General features: G+C 45.8%; 1 protein-coding gene across 2 annotated transcripts in view; it reads right to left on the bottom strand.

Annotated features, from left to right (window-relative positions):
* Positions 1 to 23,411, bottom strand: part of tshr (thyroid stimulating hormone receptor) — a 47,399-nt gene extending 23,988 nt beyond the window's left edge. For both annotated transcript variants that reach the window (XM_078234448.1, XM_078234450.1), the window contains exons 1-5: positions 23,071 to 23,411; positions 10,046 to 10,117; positions 6,413 to 6,487; positions 3,644 to 3,718; positions 1,301 to 1,375 (exon numbers count right to left, since the gene is read on the bottom strand). In XM_078234448.1, coding sequence (XP_078090574.1) covers positions 1,301 to 1,375; positions 3,644 to 3,718; positions 6,413 to 6,487; positions 10,046 to 10,117; positions 23,071 to 23,249 — 476 coding nt within the window. In that variant the 5' untranslated portion in view covers positions 23,250 to 23,411. The remainder of the gene's footprint in view (positions 1 to 1,300; positions 1,376 to 3,643; positions 3,719 to 6,412; positions 6,488 to 10,045; positions 10,118 to 23,070) is intronic.
* Between the last annotated feature and the right edge of the window lie 212 nt (positions 23,412 to 23,623).

The following is a 23,623-nucleotide window of genomic DNA, read 5'->3' as shown; positions in this document are numbered from 1 at the left end:
TGAGCAAGTGACCTTTAATTGACCCACATGTGCAACATGTGTTTAGATTGGCAGTGATGTCATTGCCCATGGGGGGTAGCATCCATACATGTGCGGTTCTTGCCATGTTGGCACTGTTCCATTTTCTGCTTCGCACACGGGTGTTTGCCATGACTCATACAAGGATTCTGACAGAGTTGATCATGTGCGTTGGCGTGCCCATTCTGTGTCAATACTTTGCATACCGGGTGGAATATTGGAGTAGGGATAGGCCATTCAGCCCCTTGAGTCTAGTACGCCATACAGTTAAAATATGGCTAATCGATAATGAAGGCATTGTCCCAACAGATTGAAAGATCATCAAGAGAAAGAGACGCCACCAGTAATGCAGAGGACAATGCGCTTAGTGGATACTTTGATCAAATCCACCCAACCTGAACATGTGAGGGTGACTTTAGTCTCCATCAGCAGTGCCAAACAGCTTTCGGTGAATTGGCAGACAACGTTTCACCGCGCTCAGTATTTCTATTGATATTCACAGGAACAATGGCTCAAGTTCGTTTTGGAGATGTCTTTCCTAGTCCCAGAGCCAAATAGAAATCTTGGCGGCACGGTGGCACAGTGGTTAGCACTGCTGCCTCACAGCGCCAGGGACCTGGGTTCAATTCCGGCCTCGGGTCACTGTCTGTGTGGAGTTTGCACATTCTCCCCGTGTCTGCATGTGTTTCCTCCAGGTGCTCCGGTTTCCTCCCACAGACTGAAGATATGCAGGTTAGGTTGATTGGCCGTGCAAAATTGACCCTAGTGTTAGGGGGATTAGCAGGGTAAATGTGTGGGGTTGTGAGAATAGGGCTTGGGTGGTAAGTGCAGATTCGATGGGGTGAATGGCCTCCTTGTGCACTACAGGGATTCTATGGTTCCCAGATCAATGGGAATTAAAACCTGGCATTGTGAGTTTGGGTTGGACACCCGTTTTGCACCCAGCCCAAACCTCAATCAGCTTTGAAGCATGGGAGCAGACAAGTTCCCACCGGGCAGATTAGGTTAAAGTTGCCCCTTCACACCTCGCCCTCACCCTTCCATCTGTGACTGCTCCATGATGTGAAAGTCATTGGCAAGGGAGTAAAGGAGCTTTGATTTCAGAGTCTGTGGCTGGGGTAAAATAAAAATGCTCAAAACACGCTTTGTCCGCTGTGTGGAATGGGTAACTTTTTCGCCAGGGTTCCGAAGACCCGATGTATCTGAAGCCTCCCACCCTGAAGCTGTATTGGTTAGTTTAATATCCGCAACTATCAACGTGAGGATCTTTGGAACTACTCACAGCAGGAAGTTCACATCAGTGGAATGGATTTTCGTCAGGTCAGGAAATATGTTCAACCCAGTGTTGAAAATGCCCCTGAAATCAGAGCAGAAATGTTTGACAATAAAGCTTATTCATGGAGCTTACTTTAAAACTTTATTTCCTATCTGCAAAACTATTTTACATAGGGTTACATATACAGCATAGGAACAGGCGACTGAGACCAACCAGCTCACTCTGTTCCACTTCCTCCTCCCGTCCTTCCTCATCATACCTCACCATCTTAACCTCGATCCCTTTCCCTTCATATCTTTGTCTAGTTCCCCCTCAAATGCATCGCTACTGTTCAATTCGCCCATGTACCTGTGGTAGCCAAGTTCCACCTTCTGTCACCAGTGTTTGGGTAAAGAAGTTTCTTCTGTATTGTTTGGGCGGCAGGGTGGCACAGTGGTTAGCACTGCTGCCTCACAGCACCAGAGACCCAGGTTTGATTCCCGGCTTGGGTCACTGTCCGTGTGGAGTTTGCATGTTCTTCCCGTGTCTGTGTGGGTTTCCTCCAGGTGCTCCAGTTTCAGCCCACAGACCAAAAGATGCACGGGTTAGGTTGATTGGCCGTGCTAAATTGACCCTAGTGTCAGGGGGATTAGCAGGGTAAATATGTGGGGTTATGGGAAAAGGGCTGGGTGGGATTGTGGTCGGTGCAGACTCGATGGGCCAAATGGCCTCTTTCGGCGTTGTAGGGATATAGAACCATAGAAAATTACAGCTCAGAAACAGGCCTTTGGCCCTTCTTGTCTGTGCCGAACCATTTTTTGCTTAGTCCCACTGACCTGCACTTGGACCATATCCCTCCTATATGATCCTATATTTCTGATGGATTTCTTGGTGACTAGCTTACATTGAGGGAGTGTAGCTTTGCTCTTCCCCACAACTGGAACTTTTCTCTCTGTGTCCACTCTAATAAAACCTTTCATAATTTTAAAAGCTTCTGTGAGATCGCCCCTCAGGCTTCTTTTTTCAAGAAGAAAGAGATCTGGTTTCATCCCTCAGTCTGAAAGACGTGCTGGTTAGGTACATACAAAATCCTGGAACATCCTCCCTAACAGCACTGTGGGAGTACCTACACCACATGGACTGCAGTGATTCAAGAAGACAGCTCACCACTACGTTGTCAGGGGCAATTAGGGATGGGCAATAAATGCTGACCAAGCCTGTGAAAAAATGCATTTTATAAAAGTTGCTATTGTACTTTTCTGAGTGTTTTCACAACCAACAGGACATTTTCCTTTTAGTCTCACCTATTAAACGTCCACTTTGGACAATCTGCTGAAATAGTGGGATTATTTGGGCTGAATTTCACTGGACTCTGGGTGGCAGGAACAGTGTGGGGGAGGGTAGGGTGATAAAATCGTGGATATCGGAAACGCTAATCCTGGCACGGAGGTGGACAGCCGATTTGTAAAAGTAAATGCCCTGTAAAGGGCCATTTTCTGGGGCTGCCATCATTTTTCGAAAGCAGAGAAATCTTCCTCCTCGCACCTCATCTGCTCCAGGCTCTCTGTCCCACAGGGACAGGAGTCGATCTGCCCACAGGGCGGAGGTTGCTTCTATCTTGAAAAGCACCCCCCCCCCACCCCCACCCCATATCACCAACCTGCCCCAGTACCAATCCCTCTCCCACTGGAGCTGCTGAGGGCTTCAGAGGTGCCATCCTCTGACTGGGCCAGCGAGGAGATGTTCTGCACTAAAATCGTGGATATGTTCCTGCTGCTGGCTAGTTCCGCCCTTGAGCCCTCTGGGGCGGCACGGTGGCACAGTGGTTAGCACTGCTGCCTTACAGTGCCAGGGACCCGGGTTTGATTCCCAGCTTGGGTCACTGTCTGTGTGGAGTCTGCACATTCTCCCCGTGTCTGCATGGGTTTCCTCCGGGTGCTCCTGTTTCCTCCCACATTCTGAAAGACGTGCTGGTTAGGTGCATTGACCCGAACAGACGCCGGAGTGTGGCGACTAGGGGAATTTCACAGCAACTTCATTGCAGTGTTAATGTAAACCTTACTTGTGACTAATAAATAAAAACTTTAAAACTTTAAACTCTGTCTCCATTTCCATTTAAGTCAGGATGAGATCTCAAGGAGGCCAGACTGGAGCCGTCACCAACTGCAAGACCACATTCCATACAAGTACAGTGAAGAGGCCAGAATGGTAAGAACACTCTGACTTTAAAGGTTAAGCAAACTTGCAATGCATAGCAACCATTATGCAGCAACCTAGGACTTCTCTTTCACCAGAAGTATCTCCAGAAACATCCAATTACCTATCACACAACTCCTCGACAGGCATGCATTTCTGTTTTGCTGTACTCACAAGTATTTTAGAATTGGGAGATTCTTGAAAGCATCCGGGTCAATGTGACTCAAACTCTTTGTGTTCCGTATCTCTCTGTTAAAAAAAACACGAAATATTATCAGTGTAATTTTGTTCTTAGTATCATAGAACAGAATCATAGAATTCCTACAATGCAGAAAAGGCCATTTGGCCCATCCAACGTGCACCAACTCTCTGACAGAGCATCTTACCCAGGCCCTCTCAGTCAGCCACAATCAGTAAGAATAGGTAACAACATCTCCCCCACGATCATCCTCAACACTGGTGCCCCACAAGGCTCAGCCTCCTACTATACTCCTTATACACCTTTAACTGTGTGGCCATATTTCCCTGTAACTTGATTTTCAGGTTTGCTGATGACACCACCGTAGTGGGTCGGATCTCAAAAAATGACGAGACAGAGTACAGGAACGAGATAGAGAATCTGGTGAACTGGTGCAGCGACAATAATCTCAACCTCAATGTCAACAAAACAAAGGAGATTATCATCGACTTCAGGAAGCGTAGTGGAGAACATGCCCCTGTCTACATCAACGGGGATGAAGTAGAAAGGGTCGAGAGCTTCAAGTTTTTAGGTGTCCAGATCACCGACAACCTGTCCTGGTACCCCATCCCGACACTATAGTTAAGAAAACCCACCAACGCCTCTACTTTCTCAGAAGACTAAGGAAATTTGGCATGTCAGCTACGACTCTCATCAACTTTTACAGATGCACCATAGAAAACATTCTTTCTGGTTGTATCACAGCTTGGTATCGCTCCTGCTCTGCCCAAGACTGCAAGAAACTAGAAAAGGTTGTGAATGTAGCCCAATCCATCACGCGAACCAGCCTCCCATCCATTGACACTGTTTACACCTCCTGCTGCCTTGGAAAAGCAGTCAGCATAATTAAGTACTCCATGCACCTCGGACATTCTCTCTTCCACCTTCTTCCGTCAGGAAAAAGATACAAAAGTCTAAGGTCATGTACCAACCGACTCAAGAACAGCTTCTTCCCTGTTCCCATCAGACTTTTGAATGGACCTACCTCGCACTAAGTTGATCTTTCTCTACACCCTAGCTATGACTGTAACACTACATTCTGCACCCTCTCCTTTCCTTCTCTATGAACGGTATGCTTTGACTGTATAGCGCGCAAGAAACAATACTTTTCACTGTATACTAATACATGTGACAATAATAAAGCAAATCAAATCTCCCCCACCCCATCCCCACACATTTCCCATGGCTAATCAATCTAACCTATGCATCTTGGGACTTTAAGGGGCAATTTAGCATGGCCAATCCACCTAACCTGCACATCTTTGGACTGTGGGAGGAAACCAGAGCACCCAGAGGAAACCCACACAGATATGGGGAGAAAGTGCAAATTCCACACAGACAGTCACCCGAGGCCGGAATCGAACCTGGGTCCCTGGCACTGTAAGGCAGCAGTACTAACCACTGTGCCACCATGCCGCTCATTAGTTTTGCCCCTTGTAATTCCTTCCTTTCTGCAGGGATAGAATAGATTGGGCATCAAAGCTTGGAGCTTTCATGATCTCTGTGTGGCTCTGATCCATATGAGGCAACATAAGGTACTATTCATTCTATAGTACCTGAGCCAGGTGACCATATGTTAGCCTAGACTGTGATTGTTAGCAAGCTGTGAGCAGCATCACATCCAACTCCAACCCTGCCCCCAGCTGACCTCCAGACAAGTACACTTCCCAGCAGGAATCAGTGAGCAGTGACCAAAAGAAGGAAACCATGATTCATTTGTGCCTCAGCTGGTCGCACACTTGCCTCTGGATCACAAAGCTTTAGGTTCAAGTCTCACTCCAGGACCTGAGCTCAAATGTCATGGCTCACACTCCAGCGTAGGACTGAAGGAACACCCTAGTTGCCTTTGAGATGTTGGTGCTGAGTATGACATCTTCCACTCAATATGAGAACATAAGACCAGGAGGAGGCCATTCAGCCCTTCGAGCCTGTTCCAGCATTGAAGTAGACCAGGGTGATCTGTCTCTCGACACCGTCGACCAGTCTTGGTTCTGCAATTCATAAAACCTTTCTTTGATATTTTCTACTGGACCTCACGATTTCCACGACTCACTTTTGTAATATCAAAGAACAAAGAACTGTACAGCACAGGAACAGGCCCTTCGGCCCTCCAAGCCTGCGCCAATCATGATGCCTGCCTAAAGTAAAACCGTATGCACTTACAGAGTCCGTATCCTTCCATTCCCATCCTATTCATGTATTCATCTAGATGTCTCTTAAATGCTGCTTTTGTACCTGCTCCCACCACCTCCCCGGGCAGCGTGTTCCAGACAGGGTGAGTAGGTTGGGCCTGTACTCACTGGAGTTTAGAAGAATGAAAGGCGACCTTATTGAGACATATAGGATTCTCAGGGGCTTGAGCGGGTAAACACTGAGAATGTTTTCCCCTTGTGGAAGAGTCTCGGACCAGAGGGCATAATCCCTCTGTGTAAAAAAACTTGCCTTGCGCATCTCCTTAAACTTCTCCCCACGCACCTTAAACCTTTGTCCCCTAGTAATTGACTTTTCTACCCTAGGAAAGAGCATCTGACTATCCACGCTGTCCATGCCACTCATAATCTTGTAGACTTCTATCAGATCACCCCTCAACCTCCGTCGTTCCAGTGAGAACAAACCGAGTTTATCCAATCTCTCCTCAGAGCTAATCCCCTCCAGACCAGGCTCCAGGTCTTTGGGAACTGCAGCCTTAGTGAACAAGTACTCACATGTGTGTGACTTTATCTAGATTAAAGAATGCGTGTGCGTCCACTTTCTGAAGTGTTGCATCGATAGAAATGTATCTGGAAGGGAAGGTGGAGAAAGGCTGTGGTGAGAAATGGGATAAGACATTTCAAATAGGAGAGATATGCATTTTTCTCAATTGCCTTAGAATCATCAAATCATAGAATCTCTACAGTGCAAAAGGAGGCCATTCAGCCCATCGAGTCTGCACCGACCACAATCCCTCCCAGGCCCCAATCCCATAACCTCATGCATTTATCCTAGCTAGTGCCCCTGACACTAAGGGGCAATTTAGCATGGCCAATCCACCTAACCCGCACGTCTTTGGACATATTCAGATAAATATTAGTTTGTTTATTCATTTAGTACACAATAATTTCGCACATTACCTTGATATTGAGAGTTATTTATCTTTTCTTGCCTCCCCAAAAATTCTCATCTGTGTTTTCAAATTCCTCCATGGCTTAGGAAATAGGAGACCATTCAGCCCCTCGAGCCTATTCTGCCATTCAATCAGATCATGGCTGATCTGCAACAGAGGCTGGAATTCTCTAGCCATTTACTCCGGCAGGACTCTCTGGTCCCGCTGGCAGCGCACCCCCTACCGCGAGTTTCCCTGGGGGTAGACTCAATGGGAATTCCCATTAACAGTAGCGGGATCAGAAGATCCCGCTGCCAACAAACGGCATACTCCCTCAGAAAACACTGAGGGGAGGCTAGAGAATCTCACCCACAACTTCATAAACCCACCTTTGCTCTTTATCCCTTAGTGCCTTCAGTTAACAAAAAAATGATCAGTCTCAGTTTCAACAATTGATCTAGCAAAAAATTGCCATCTGAGGAAGAGAATTCCAAACTTCGATCACCGTTTGAACGTGGAAATGTTTCTTAATTCCACCCCTGGAATACTGTGAACAGTTTTGGTTCCCTTATCTAAAGAAAGATACACTGACATTCGAGGCAGTCCAGAGAAGGTTCACAAGGTTGATCCTGGGTATGGAGGGATTTTCTTATGAGAAGAGATTGGGTAGACTGAGCCTGTCCTCCTTGGAGTTTAGAAGAATGAGAGGCAACCTTATTGAGACATAGCGCATTCTCAGGGATTTGAGAGAGTAGATGCTGAGAGTTTGTTTCCCCTTGTGGAAGAGTCTAGGACCAGACGGCATAATCTCAGAGTAAGGGGTCGCCCATTTAAAACAGAGATGAGGAGGAATTTCTTCTCTCAGATGGGAGTGAATCTGTGGAATTCTTTAACGCAGAGGGCTGTAGAGGCTGGGTCATTAAGAATGTTCAAGGCTGAGATTGACAGATTTTTAATCAATGAGGGAATCAAGGTCTTGGGGATAAGGCGGGAAAATGGAGTTGAGGATTATCATATCAGATCAGTCGTAATCTCATTTAATGGTGGACCAGACTCGATGGGCCAAATGGCCTACTTCTGTTCCCATATCTTATGACCCTATGGTCTAAGTTCACACCTGGAAGGCTGGCTCTAATTTCTAAACTATGTCCCTTCCAACCAGCAGAAATAGTTTCTCTCCATCAGCCGGATCAGTTCTCCTTAGGATCTTGAAAACTTTGATCAAATCAACCCTTGCCCTTCTAAATTCCAAGCTTTGTTTAATCTCTCCTTGTAGCTTAATCCTTGCAGTCCAGGTATTAATCTGATAAATCTACTCTGCACTCCCTCCAAGATCAATGTAACCTTCTAAAGGTGTGGTGTTTAGAAGTGTTCACAGATACTGCAGGTGTGAACTAACCACACTGCAACTTCTCGCTATCTCCGTAACCTCCTCCAGGTCTACAACCCTCCAGGATGTCTGACCTCCTCTAGTTCTGGTCACTTGAGCATCCCCAATTTTAAGCACTTCAATATCGGTGGCCGTACCTTCAGCTACCGAGGCCTCATCTGAAATTGCCTCCTTAAAACTCTCCACCACTCTACCTCTCTCTCCTCATTACTTCCTACTGTTTAATATTCCCCAATGTGTCTCAGTGTCAAATTCTGTTTGAAAATGATTCCTGTGAAGAATTTTGTTTTATTGAATGAAGGGTGCTAAAACTTTTCAAAGTTCATATACCATAAATGGAAGTCATTGCTGTTGAAGGCTATAACTTACGCTGAGTAGGTAAATCACAGGTCATGAATGAAGCCCAATCCATCACGCAAACCAGTCTCCCATCCATTGACTCTGTCTACACTTCCCACTGCCTCGGCAAAGCAGCCAGCTAATTAAGGACCCCATGCATCCCAAACATTCTCTCTTCCACCTTCTTCCATCGGGAAAAAGATACAAAGTCTGAGGTCACGTACCAACTGACTCAATAACAGCTTCTTCCCTGCTGCTATCAGACTTTTGAATGGACTTAACACGCACTAAGTTGGTTTTTCTCTACACCCTAGCTATGACTGTAACACTACATTCTGCACTCTCTCCTTTCCTTCTCTATGAATGGTATGCTTTGTCTGTTTGGCACGCAAGAAACAATACTTTTCACTGTATACTAGTACATGTGACAATAATAAATTAAATCAAATCAAAATCAAATCAAATATCTTCTCAAACAGGTAATCTTTCACAGATTTTCATAGTAACTTCACTGCAGTGTTAATGTAAGTTTGTGACACTAATAAATAAACTTTTGTGTTTGAGATTGGGGCTGAATTATACCAACCCTCTGGGATAAGCTAGGGAGTGATGTACCTACACTACATGGACTGCAGCGTGTTTATCTCTCGTCTGAAGATCTGCACCTCAGGCAGTGCAGCGCTCCCACAGTACTGCACCGAGAGTGTCAGCAGAGATAATGTGCTCAAGTATCTGAAGTGGGACTTGAACTCACGATAGTTACTGGCTAATAGGTGGCAGCATTCTTCACTGAGCCACGGCTAAATGTGAAGCACCACTTTTTGTGATATCTTATAGTGAGGCTTGTACATGGACTCACCGCCTTCTCAAGGGCAAATAAGGATGGGCATTAAGTGCTGGCCCTGCGAGCGACACTCCATATTGTGTGATCGACAAATAAATGAATGGGAGCCTGGAACCTCCTTGTTGTCAGTAGCTCAGTGCCTCACTATAAATAATCAGATCATGGCTGATCTCTCCCTGGTCTCAAAGCCACCTCCCCACCTGTTCCCCATATCCCCTTATCCCTTTTTAAAATTAGAAATACATCTATTTCCCTCTTGAAACCATTCAATGATTCAGACTCCACCGCGCTAGGGGACAGCGAGTTCCATAAATTCGCCACCCTCTGTGAGAAGTCGTTCCTCCTCAGCCTTTCTCTCTCTCTCTCTCTTTTCATTGCATCAGTTGCAACACGTGTTCTCTTGTTCCTAAATTCTCCAATTAAACAACAACTTTGGCCGACTTCGAAAATAGTCTATTGACTGTGAAATGTGAAGAACATGGAAGGTACTAAAGAAATGCAAGATCTTCCGTTATTTATTCCAACACTTCAGGAGATAAGGACAGAACATAGGGAAAGAACAATTGTTAATTGAAAAGCCAACCATGAACATTTGTTCTGGCAGTGATTTCACTTAAGTGGTAGGGGTCTAATCTAGGATAACGAGAATATTAAACAGACTGGTTGGAATCACAAATACTTACATCCTCGAAATGTTTGGGAGCTTTGTAAAAGCTTCAGTGGAAATGGTCTTGAGTTTAGTCTCCATGAATCGGCTGTCAACAAAAATAATATAGAGTGTCACTGGCAGCGATTAGAATCATAGAATCATACGGTGCAGAAGGAGGCCATTCGGCTCATCGAGTCTGCACCAATCACAATCCTAACCAGGTCCTATCCCCATAACCCCATGCATTTACCCTAGCTAGTCCCCCTGGCACTAGGGGGCAACTTAGCATGGCCAATCCATCTAACCCGCACATCTTTGGACTGTGGGGGGAAACCGGAGCACCCGGAGGAAAGCCACGTAGACACGGGGAGAACGTGCAAACTCCACACTGGGAGTCACCCAAGCCGGGAATCAAACCCAGGTCCCGGGCACTATGAGGTAGCAGTGCTAACCACTGTCCCACCGTGCCGTGCCGTTCTTTTGCAGATAGCCAGCACAGACACTACGGGCTGAATGGCCTCCTTCTGTGCTGTAATTCTATAATTCACCACCTCAGCTCTTCCATGTCAACACAGGAGCGACCCAGCCTGTGGATAGCTTTGCGGTTCTGGTATCATCCTTGCAAATCTTCTCTGCCCTCTCTCCAACACCTCAATATGGAGACCTGGACAACACACAGGACTCCAAGTGCATTCTAAGCAATGCCTGATACAAGTTTGGCATACCTTCCCTGCTTTTCAATTCTATTCCTCCAGGATTATACCCGAGTGCCTAGTTTACTTTAATAGCCTAATTGATTGGTGTCACAACGCCTAATGGTGAATGAAAATAAATTCAGAACAGGCTATCGAGAAAACCCCCTTTGTTCAAGAACACAAGAACATAACAAATAAAAGCAGCAATAGGCCATTCAGCCCTTCGAGCCTGCTCCGCTATTCAATATGATCTTGGCCGATCTTCAACTTCAGCACCGTTTTCCTGCACTATCCCCATATCCCGTGATGGTTCTAAGATGCAGAAATCTATCAATCTCAGTCATGAACATACAAGGATGGTAAATGTTTGGAGCAACCTGTCAGATAAGGTAAGGGAAGGTTATAATCAGATGTCACAAGGTACAGAGAGATACGAGCCCCAGTGGGAAAATGGTCCTTTCTGAGGTTGTGAGAGTTGTAATTTATTTGTAGGTTTGATCTAGCTGGTCACTACTGCCTGAAGTCACCCACATGCTTTTTTCATTCCGAACAAATTTACATGGATAGAAATAATTGGTATTGAAATTCAGATAGGGCAACTAGAAAAGAATGTTTAATTAATGCACCTTAATCAAAACTCAGTCATGGCAATCAGATGCGATCTGTGAGAAACTCTTTGCCCCAACCCCACCCTGCTTAGTGTTGTACAGCACAAACACTTGCATGAATTTCTGGACTGTGTTAAAGTGCCTTTAACTAATGATTCATTGAACAGTGCTGGTCTGTTCCAAGTGATTTCAGCACATTGACAGTATCTTCTCTGCCTAAACCACTGGCATTCTGTCCTCACTCCCCCAATCACCCCCGCACCGTATATTTCTAGTTACCGCCTTCTGCAGCCAGATGTATTTTAGCGTAAGGAGGGTATGGTCCCCTCTCAAAACAGAAGCAGCAACACTTTGAGTGTTAAGAGCGATCTCTTCCTCTGACCCTTTCAATAGAACCCATTAGTAATCTCCAACAACAGGTGAACCAGTTATGGACTACTCTAAGTATGTTGTAGTTTTTATTTAAAAGTAAATATTTGGACCCTCAATCATGGAATTATCCATTGGATCCATTCCCGGCTTGGTCACTGTCTGTGTGGAGTTTGCACATTTTCCTCGTGTCTGCGTGGGTTTCCTCCGGGGGCTCCGGTTTCCTCCCACAGTCCAAAGATGTGCGGGTTAGGTTGATTGGTCATGCTAAAATTGCCCTTAGTGTCCTGGGATGCGTAGGTTATCATAAAAATCATAGAAACCCGACAGTACAGAGAGAGGCCCTTCGGCCCATCGAGTCTGCACCGACCACAATCCCACCCAGGCCCTACCCCCATATCCCTACACATTTACCCACTAATCCCTCTAACCTACATATCTCAGGACACTAAGGGCAATTTTAGCATGGTCAATCAACCTGACCCGCACATCTTTGGACTAGAGGGATTAGTGGGTAAAATATGTAGGGATATGGGGGTAGGGTCTGGGTGGGATTGTGGTCGGTGCAGACTCGATGGGCCGAATGGCCTCTTTCTGTGCTGTAGGGTTTCTAAGATTTCTTCTAAGATTTCTAAGAAAAGGAGCTGGAAGAGGCCATTTGGCCCATCGGGTCTGCTCTGCCACTCAACATAATCAAGGCTGATCCTTTACCTCAATCCTGTGTTCCTGATTTCACAGAGGGAGGTCTTTGGCCCATTATACTATCCTGTTAGTTCCACTCTCCCATAACCCAGTCACCCTTTGAGGATTTATCCAATTCCCTTTTGAAGGTCACCATTGAGTTTTCATTCCCCCCATCCCCCATTCTTTTGGTAATTAAATCAAATTTGGGTCTTTTGGTTACCCATCCTCTTGCCAGTGGAAACAGTTTATCGTTAAGTTAAATTATCAGTGTCACAGGTAGACTTACATTAACACTGCAATGAAGTCATTGTGAAAATCTCCTAATCGCCACACTCCAGCACCTGTTTGGGTACACTGAGGGAGAATTTAGCACGACCAATGCACCTAACCAGCACGTCTTTTGGACTGTGGGAGGAAACTGGAGTACCTGGAGGAAACCCACGCAGACATGGGGAGAACATGCAAACTCTACACAGACAGGGACCCAAGCGGGGAATCAAACCCGGGTCCCTGGCGGTGTGAGGCAGCAATGCTAACCACTGTGCCACCGTGCCACCCATAAACTCATTAACCTACTCTTTTGAAACCCTTATATATTTTGAACACGCTGATCTAAGATTTTCATTAACAGAACATTCGCAACTCTGTTATGTGAAGACATGCAACGAATCTAGAAGGATCATTAAGTAATTTCCTACTTTGTATCACATTGAACTTTTATCACTTTTATTCCTATTCCCTTGTGTTCCACTGTATTACACAACCCATTAAATCAAACAAACCAGATGCTTGGAGCAAACAGCAGAGAAAATGTTTAGAAAGAGAGAGGCAGGTAAAGCTTGAGCTAAAGTGATGGTGCGGTAGTGGTAATAGCACTGTGTTAGTAGCCCAGAGGCTAAAGCATAATGCTTTGGGATGCAGGTTCAAATCCCACCATAGCAGCTGGTTTAAAATCAATTAATATAGCTTGTCTCTATAATGGTAGCCATTGGTGTAAAAGCCTCTCTGCTTCCATGCATTAGCTGCCTAGCTAGCCCTGACCCACCAATAATTGCTTTAATATATTTGAAAAGCTAGAGGCAGTAATATATTTAGCAATTAGTTTGATGTATTACTGTTCCAAAACATTAATTTTAATCATATGTATGGAGTGGTACAGGCAAGCCTATGTCAAGAAACAATCTCATGAGTAATGTAATCCTTGGAAGCAATCTTTATCCAAAGCCTCTACAGTAGCTTTGCCTTGAAGTTTCTATTGAAATTTGCTCCCTTTCTGTCTTTTTTTTACCGGTTTGAAAACAAGCTTTTGATGGCTAATTCGGGATTTCCTTTGCCCCATCACTGGTGACCCTAGTCCTTGTCCCCTAGGTCTCGGAGCTATCTCCCATACGCTGATCTGCCTTGCCACCTCTCTCTCTTCCTTTAAGAAACTTATTTGGCCAAGGTTTTGGTCGCCTGTCCTAATATCTCAATCTGTGCTTTGATGTCAGGTTTTGTCTGATAATTGTTTCTGTGACATCCCTAAACAGGGATGTTTTGCGATGTTAAATGCACTGTACAAAGACAAATTGTTATGTTTTGCATACAAAGGATTAATTATGGTCATTCCTCATTCCCTGAGGGGAGCCAAACTTGATGTGAATAGAGATCAGGGAATTAGAGTCAATCATGCATGGGCGGCATGGTGGCACACTGGTTAGCAAGTGCTGCCTCACAGAGCCAGGTTCAATTCCAGCCTTGGGTAAATGTCTGTGTGGAGTTTTTATGTTCTCCCTGTGTCTGTATGGATTTCCTCCGGGTGCTCTGGTTTCTTCCCACACTCCAAAGATGTGTAGTTTAGGGGGATTAGCCATGCTAAATGTGTAGGTTTGCGGGGGTAGGGCCTGGGTAAGATACTCTGTCAGAGAGTCGGTGCACACCCGATAGGTCATGTCTGCGTGGGTTTCCTCCGGGTGCTCTGGTTTCCTCCCACAGTCCGAAAGTTATGTGCATTAGCCGTGCTAAATTCTCCCTCAGTGTACCCGAACAGGTGCCAGAGTGTGGCGACTAGGGGATTTTCACAGTAACTTCATTGCAGTGTTAATGTAAGCCGAATTGTGGCACTAATAAATAAACTTTAAACTTGAAATGGCCTCTTCTGTTGTAGGGATTCAATGACTCTATGATTCTATCTCCAGTCTGTGCTCCCATCATTGTGATTGAACTCTGTGGATGCCAAATTTACTTGATGCTTCAGAAAGGCACAGAGAGTAAGTGAGATGAGGTTAAAAGAAAAGAAATTGAGAAGGATTAGAGAGCTTTTTCAAAAAGCCAGCACATGCATGATGGGTTGAATGGTCTCTTTCTGTGATGTATTGTTCCAAGATTTGCCATGACTTTCACGACTGTGCAATGTCCCAAAGCACTTTACAACCAATTAAGTACTTGTTTAAATGAAAAATTGATCATATTTTCACTTAGTATTATTTTTTTATCCCTCAGGGCATGTTACAATTAAGTTATTCAGTACAGTACAATGAAGTCAATCTGGCAACTCACTAAGGTTTCTTCGACAGCACCTTTCAAACCCATGAACTTCACACCTAGAAGGACAAGGGCGACAGACACATGGGAACACCACATTTGCAGGTTCCCCTCTGAGCCCCACACCATCCTGACTTGGAAATATATCGGCCGTTCCTTCACTGTGGCTGGGTCAAAATCCTAGAACTCTCTCCCTAACAGCACTGTGGGTGTACCTACACGATGTGAATTCCCACTCACCTGAAGAAGGGGCTTGGAGCTCCGAAAGCTTGTGTGGCTTTTGCTACCAAATAAACCTGTTCGACTTTAACCTGGTGTTGTTAAACTTCTTACTGGGTGTACCTACACCACAGGGACTGCAGCGGTTCAAAAAGGCAGCTCATCACCACCTTCTCAAGGGCAACTAGGAATGGGCAATAAATGCTGGTCTCGCCAGCAATGCCCACATCCCATGAAATAATATTTTAAAAGTTCTTTTGAAGTGTATTTGCTGTTGAAATGTAAGAAGTGTAAGTAGCCAAGTTGTCCAAAGCAAGACGCCTCAAACATCCATGAGTTAACCAGACAATCTGTTTTCAATGACACAATTGTTTGGGGATGAGTAATTGGCCAGGACACTGGGATAACACTTTGCTCTTCAAATAGCGCTACGGAATCTTTTCACTCAATCTAAGAGCACACACAGCTTTGGTTTATTTCTTACCCCAGGCCAGTGCAGCACTCCCTCAGCACTGCTTCGAGATGGGATTGTCAGGCTTGATTATGCACTGTAGTATCTGGAGTGGGTCTTGAACCAACAACCTTCTTGGCTCAGAGGTGCAAGCTCCACCCATTAAACCACTGTTGACACCATCAGTTATTGACTTCACACAATCTGCGATGGAGGTGACGGTGGACTAAATGTCACTGGACTAAAAATCCCAAGGCCTGGGCTAACACTCTAATCCCACCATGGTAGTGGGGGGAATTTAAATTCTCTCAATAAATCTGGAGTCTCAGTAATGGTGACTGTAAGCATGAAACTATCGCTGATTGTTGCAAAAGCCCATCGGGTTCACTAATGTCCTTTGGGGAAGGAAATCTGCTGTCCTTACCTGGTCTGGCCTATATGTGACTCCAGACTCACATTTTTGACTCTTAACCACCCCCTGAAATGGCCTAGCAAGCAATTAGGGCAATTAGGGATGGGCAACAAATGTTGGCCTTCCCAATGATACCCAAATCTTATGTAAGAAAGGATGCCCCAAAATCATGCACGCTGGCAAACACTTTGTTCCTTTGTTGGGAATTTCCTGAGGAAATGCCTTTGGTTTACAGAGCTGAGCCCATGTACAACGTTAACTGGTTTGGTGATACAGGTTCAGTGTGGGTTTGTGTCAGTGGGGCTTACCAGCCAGAAAACTACTGGCCATTCTAAATGTCACAGGTTTGTGCATCTGTCAGTCTCTGCAAAACATGATGTGGAGATGCCAGTGTTGGACTGGGGTGGGCACAAGAAGAAGTCTCACAACACCAGGTTAAAGTCCAACAGGTTGGACTGAAGCTTCTCCTTCCTCAGGTGAGTCACTGTGGGGAGCAGCGCTCCGAAAGCTCGTGATTCCAAATAAACCTGTTGGACTTTAACCTGGTGTTGTGAGACTTCTTACTCTGCAAAACATGGGGAATGCTACGGGACAGTCAAATTTCATCAAACGTTAGCCTGGCGAGCAGGGGGAATGTGCGATTGCTGTTTGCAAACTGAGTGTAAGACTAAGCAAGGCTTCAGAGAACGGGGCAGCTGGGTTGGAGGAATTCCTGGGAGTCCCCAGTGAGCTGGTGGGAATGTATCTCGGCTCACTGTCTGCATTCACTTTGGGCTGGGATCTTTGACATGGACCCCTCTCTTTGGCTGAGGATTCTTTGGCAGGAACTGAAGCAATCAAAATAATTAAACTTAGAAGATTGAGTTGGTGGGGGCAGAATGTCTGGAAAGTGTGGGTAAGGAGGAGTTACATTCAATCAAAAGGATGAGATTTCTAAATTCTTGGAAGTGCAGGGTCGGATTAAGACAAGTCAGCATGGATTTAGTAAGGGGAGGTCGTGCCTGACAAACCTGTTAGAGTTCTTTGAAGAGATAACAAATAGGTTAGACCAAGGAGAGCCAATGGATGTTATCTATCTTGACTTCCAAAAGGCCTTTGACAAGGTGCCTCACGGGAGACTGCTGAGTAAAATAAGGGCCCATGGTATTCGAGGCAAGGTACTAACATGGATTGACGATTGGCTGTCAGACAGAAGGCAGAGAGTTGGGATAAAAGGTTCTTTCTCAGAATGGCAACCGGTGACAAGTGGTGTCCCGCAGGGTTCAGTGTTGGGGCCACAGCTGTTCTCTTTATATATTAACGATCTAGATGACGGGACTGGGAGCATTCTGGCCAAGTTTGCCGATGATACAAAGATAGGTGGAGGGGCAGGTAGTATTGAGGAGGTGGGGAGGCTGCAGAAAGATTTAGACAGTTTAGGAGAGTGGTCCAAGAAGTGGCTGATGAAATTCAACGTGGGCAAGTGCGAGGTCGTACACTTTGGAAAAAAGAATAGAGGCATGGACTATTTTCTAAACGGTGACAAAATTCATAATGCTAAAGTGCAAAGGGACTTGGGAGTCCTAGTCCAGGATTCTCTAAAGGTAAACTTGCAGGTTGAGTCCGTAATTAGGAAAGCAAATGTAATGTTGTCATTTATCTCAAGAGGCTTGGAATACAAAAGCAGGGATGTACTTCTGAGGCTTTATAAAGCACTGGTTAGGCCCCATTTGGAGTACTGTGAGCAATTTTGGGCCCCACACCTCAGGAAGGACATACTGGCACTGGAGCGGGTCCAGCGGAGATTCACACGGATGATCCCAGGAATGGTAGGCCTGACATACGATGAACGTCTGAGGATCGTGGGATTGTATTCATTGGAGTTTAGGAGGTTGAGGGGAGATCTGATAGAGACTTACAAGATAATGAACGGCTTAGATAGGATGGACGTAGGGAAGTTGTTTCCATTAACAGGGGAGACTAGGACGCGGGGGCACAGCCTTAGAATAAAAGGGAGTCACTTTAGAACAGAGATGAGGAGAAATTTCTTCAGCCAGAGAGTGGTGGGTCTGTGGAATTCATTGCCACAGAGGGCTGTGGAGGCCGAGACGTTGAGCGTCTTCAAGACAGAAATTGATAAATTCTTGATTTCTCGAGGAATTAAGGGCTATGGGGAGAGAGCGGGTAAATGGAGTTGAAATCAACCATGATTGAATGGTGGAGTGGACTCGATGGGCCGAATGGCCTTACTTCCGCTCCTATGTCTTATGGTCTTATGGTCTTATGGTCTTAAAAATGCATGCCCTCCCACTCAATTAGAAGCTGTTGGAAAAGTTAAAGTTTATTTATTAGTCACAAGTAGGCTTACATTACAATGAAGTTACTGTGAAAATCCCCCAGTCATCACACTCCGGCGCCTGTTCGGGTACACTGAGGGAGCATTTAGCATGGCCAATGCACCGAACCAGTATGTCTTTCGGACTTTTAGAAGTGGCATTGGGCAGTCCCTGTTCTCCTCAGCATGAGTTTCAGTGTCAATGATGTTGTTTGATCTCCTCCTGGGTTTTCATCCACATTCCTGCTTTGTGTACTTACTCAGCCCAGGCCCTGATGCTGAGAGTGTTGACGCTTCATGCTGCGTGTGTAACAGTTCACATTGAGTGTGTAATGGCTCACATTGAGTTTGTAATGGTTTTATACAGAGTGTGTAATGGTTCACACTGGGTGAAATTTTACCAAAAAATGGCCGAGTGTTGGATCTGGTGTGAAACACACTGGGCGCGATCTTACCGACCGTTCACGCCACTCTCCTGCTGCAGTGAGGTCAGAGAATTTGGCGGCCAACCAAATCAGATTTTTCTTTTAGGGCAATTAGTAGCCTCAGTGATAGCTGCCATGGAGAGTCTAAATGAGTTCCACACATGGGAACTGATGGGGATGGGAGAATCCCGTCGGCACGAATGGCGGTAAGATCGCGGGCTCTGTGTTTCGCGCCAACGATGTTGCGTGTTTCAGTGAATAGATCAGGAATTATAAAGCTTGTCACGGTGATGGCGAACATGAAACTATCATCAATTGTTGCAGAAACCCATCTGCTTCACATGTGACTTGTAAAACAGGAGGGACTCTCTGAACTTGTACAAATGCTTGAATAGTGTGGGTTTTGTTTAGGAAGAGGGGCTGGAGGGGACTTGGGAAAGAAAGGAGCAAACTCTGAGCGCACCTATCAGGCTGCTAACTTAATATCATGCACCTCCCGAGTTAGCTCCAAGCAGACTCACTGCGGTAATCTTGGGAGAGATTGGAGACTGGGAAGGGGCACGGTTAGACAGGGAATATTCAATACAAATCTTTCGCCTCAAACACATCTGTGTAGTGCTGACAGTATAAACAGTGCTGGGAAGATCAAACCTCCTCATGCCTTTCCCTGAACCGCAGTAACTGAGCAATGAAGCAACTGACCGCGTGAACAGGATCTTCATGTTAGTAAAGTCTCTATTTATAGCCTCCAGGTGTTTTTGAATACCGCTCTGTTCAGTGACCGTTCCTTGCCCTCTTTCTGCCGGTGACACCAGTTTCTTGGTGTGTGTGTGATGTGCTTTCACAAGCAAGGCAGTCTAAACCCTGAAAGGCACATTTAACTTTCACCACCGTTGCTGAGTATAGGCAGCAGGGGCAGGGTGGAGTGGAAGAGGTCTCAGCCAATGCCTCTCACTATTGGAAGGGGACAAAGTGTGCATCTGTTGATATCCAACATAAATAGAGGGACTGCACATGAAAGTAAATCATTGGTTAGGAAGCATCTTGGAATATTCTGAAGACATGGCGAGGCATGATCAGTGAAACTTGTCTTCCTTCCTTCCTGTCTCCCCTTCCTTCCTGCCTGTCTCCCCTTCCTTCCTGTCTCTCCTTTTCCTTCCTTCCTGTCTCCCCTTCCTTCCTTCCTTCCTGTCTCCCCTTCCTTCCTTCCTGTCTCCCCTTCCTTCCTTCCTGTCTCTCCTTTTCCTTCCTTCCTGTCTCTCCTTCTTTCCTTCCGGTCTCTCCTTCCTTCTTTCCTTCCTGTCTCCTTTTCCTTCCTTCCTTCCTGTCTCTCCTTCCTTCCTTCCTTCCTGTCTCTCCTTCCTTCTTTCCTTCCTGTCTCCTCTTCCTTCCTTCCTGTCTCTCCTTATTTCCTTCCTGTCTCTCCTTCCTTCCTTCCTGTCTCTCCTTCCTTCTTTCCTTCCTGTCTCCTCTTCCTTCCTTCCTGTCTCTCCTTCCTTCCTTCCTGTCTCTCCTTCCTTCTTTCCTTCCTGTCTCCTTTTCCTTCCTTCCTGTCTCTCCTTCCTTCCTTCCTGTCTCCTCTTCCTTCCTTCCTGTCTCTCCTCTTCCTTTCTTCCTGTCTCTCCTTCCTTCCTTCATGTCTCCTCTTCTTTCCTTCTTGTCTTCCCTTCCTTCCTTCCTGTCTCCCCTTCCTTCCTTCCTGTCTCTCCTCCTTCCTACCTTTCCTTCTGTCCTTCTTTCCTTCCAGCCTCTCCTTCTTTCCTGCCTCTCCTTTCCTGTCTTTCTGCCATCCTTTCTAAGCCCATTTCAAACATCTCAGTCATTTTATTGCTGTAATGGGCTGGATTTTGTAGTACTAGGTTAAGGGTTAATGTGTGGAACTTTGTAAATAGCACCTCCCATAATGACGATGTAAAAGGGCACATGACTAAGGGTGGGATTTTCTGGCCGCACTCGCCCCAAGACTGGAAAATTCCACCCGAGGTCAATGAATCTTTGCATGGTCCATGTCGCGCCTGCTACGATTCCCGTGGCAGGCAGGATGGGAACATTTCACCCTAGGAGTCTGAAAAGGAGAATGTTTGTGGCTTCGGCAGTGTAAATATCTCAGAAATGGGGAGGGTTCCAACTAATTTGGCAGGGGGGTGGGCGCCATCATAAAGTGACAGAAAAGAGGAATATGGTGCATAAGGTGAAAGTGTCAGATAAGATGGCAGTGGTATCTTATTAGATAGGAGCATAATATAAAGGGCTACAAGGAATACAAAGACAGGTTTGACTGCATCCATGTGCACAAAGTGTGGTGAATAAGGTTCGTGAGCTATAAGCACAAACAGCAGAAACTATGATGGACGAAGAGAGACAAGAAAAAAGAATGGCATAGAATGGATAAGAAAAAGGTAATCCAAAAACCTTCTATCGACATGCAAACAGTAAGTGTATTAAGGACCTTTTAGGGACAAAGAAGGTGATATATGCTTCGAAGCACAGGAACAAGCTGGAATAATTAATGGGTACTTTGTCTTGCTAAGGATGAGCATGCTGACAAAATATTGGTAGAAGTTGAGGTTGTAGAGGTGGTGAAATTTGATAGGCAGAATGTTCTGGAAAGGTTGGCTTTGCTTAGAACAGTGGTTCCCAAAGGGTGCGGCGCGCCACACTGGTGCGTCAAGAGAGGATGGCAAGTGTGGCGGGAAGATTCAAGGACAATCAAAGGAACATTTAAACATGGATTAGATATTTTTCCAAAGTGATTGTTTTATACTTTCTGGATGTCCCATGATCATATTATAAAGTAGTTGTGTTCTATGTTATGAATCAAGCACTGCTAGGAGTTTTTTTTGTTTTTGAATGTATTTCTTATCAATAAAATATTTGGTGTGGCGTGAGCAAATTTTTATTCCGAAAGTGCGGCCCCGTGAAAAAAGTTTGGGAACCACTGGCTTAGAAAGTATAAATTACCTGATCCCAATGGATTGCATCCCAGGTTGCTAAGGAAAGTGGGGGTAGAGATAGCAGAAGGGCTTGCCATAATTTTCCATTTTTCCAGAGATATGAGTGGGGGTGCCACTCTTTAGAACTGCCCCTCTCCCTATCCATTTAATCAAAATACATTATCTTACACTTCTTTGTGTTAAATTCCATCTGCCACTTGTTTGTGCAGACTGCTAGCCTATCTATGTCCTGTTGCAGCCGATTTGCATTGTCTTCACTGTTTCCCACATCTCCAGGTTTGATATCATCAGTAAATTCTGACTTTTTCCAACTTTAAAAAAAATCCCTACAGTGCAGAAGGCCATTCAGCCCGTCATGTCCGTACTGACTCTCTGACAAAGTATCTTACGCTGGCCCTTTCCCCTGCCCTATCCTAGTAACTCCACACATCTGCCATGGGTAATCCCCATAACCTCCACATATTGGGACACTAAGGGGTAATTTAGCATTGCCAATCCCCCCTCCCCCGATCTCCAGGTGCTGACAATATACTGGAGCTACACACGCTGCTGGTTCAAATCAGGATTTTGTTTTGCTCAGGTGTTCTTCGAGCTCCTGAAGGGTCCGTCATCCCTATGCAACGCGAGACTGCCTTTCTCCATGGGGGTCACACAGCCCTCCCCACGAGGGTCTCACAGCCCTCCTGATGGGGGTCTCACAGTCCTCCGCATTGGGGTCTCACAGCCCTCCCCATGGGGGTCTCAAAGCCCTCCCCTCTGGAGCTATGCTCCCACTTTAGCAATGCAAAAAGCAGGTGGAGCAAATATCAATGCAGAGTGAGAGATGGGAGTTAGAAGCTCCATCACAACAAAACAGAAAATGCTGGAAAATCTCAGCAGATCTGGCAGCATCTGTGGGGAGAGAAAAGAGCCAATGTTTCAGGTCTGGATGACCCTTTGTCAGAGCCAACGTTTCGAGTCTAGATGACCCTTCGTCAGAGTGATGAAGGCTCATCTAGACCCGAAACGTTGGCTCTATTCTCTCTCCACAGATGCTGCCAGACTTGCTGAGATTCTCCAGCATTTTCTGTTTTTGTTTCAGATTCCAGCACCCGCAGTATTTTGCTTTTATCTTAGAAGCTCAATGATGGGCCGAATGGCTTGTTCTGCACTGCCAGATTCTATGACTCTATGATGGCTTTGCAATAATGCAAGTGCATGCAGCCACACTCAGACCCAAACTCTCCCTTGTATTCTTGTGGCACACAGCACAAGGCTTTCCCATTCATTCTCCTGCCCGGGTTTTAAGGGGTTTAACCTCAGCCTGTGTAGATTCTTTGCTGGGACTGTGGGCACCAGTTTACAGGGGGAGCCCGCACACAACACACAGACAACCTGACATGTCTCAACTGTTTGGGGTACTCACATCCTCTCGGTGTTCTGGGGGAAGGTCGGGATGTGATCGATGGATTTACAGGTTACCTGGACAGTGTTCCAATCTGAACACTCACACACACTCGGGCACCGATCCACCGAGTCTCCAGCCCGGCTCACTCCAAGGGAGATAGTTGTCAAAGTTAGCACACACAAGGTGGGCAGGATCATCTTGAACCAGGTTCCAAATCCACTCCTTTCTGACCAAACCAAATCCAAACTCCTGCAATCCTTTCTGCCTTTTCTCTCTCTCTTATTCTTTCTCCGTAAGTGTCTCTCCCTTTCAGAGTAAATTGCTGCGATCCATTCCCCCGGCGATCTAGTTGAGTTTTGTTGGAGTGAGTTCTGGCCGCCAGGAGCTCTCTGGATACAGGTTTACATTGTCAGCACTGACACCTCCAGAGCAACTCCGGACCCGGGAGGCTGATTGACAGATGATGTCCTCACCACCACCATTCAGCTCGTTACAACTGGTAAGGAATAGGGCCATTGTCAAAATGTAGTTTTACTCTAAAAGTCTGAAGACTTGTTAAAAAGCAGAAGAC

Source organism: Mustelus asterias, chromosome 18, assembly GCF_964213995.1.
Source record: "Mustelus asterias chromosome 18, sMusAst1.hap1.1, whole genome shotgun sequence".
Taxonomy (NCBI): Eukaryota; Metazoa; Chordata; class Chondrichthyes; order Carcharhiniformes; family Triakidae; genus Mustelus; species Mustelus asterias.
The sequence above is the reverse complement of the archived record's forward strand: the minus strand, read 5'-3'. Positions and strand labels throughout refer to the sequence as shown.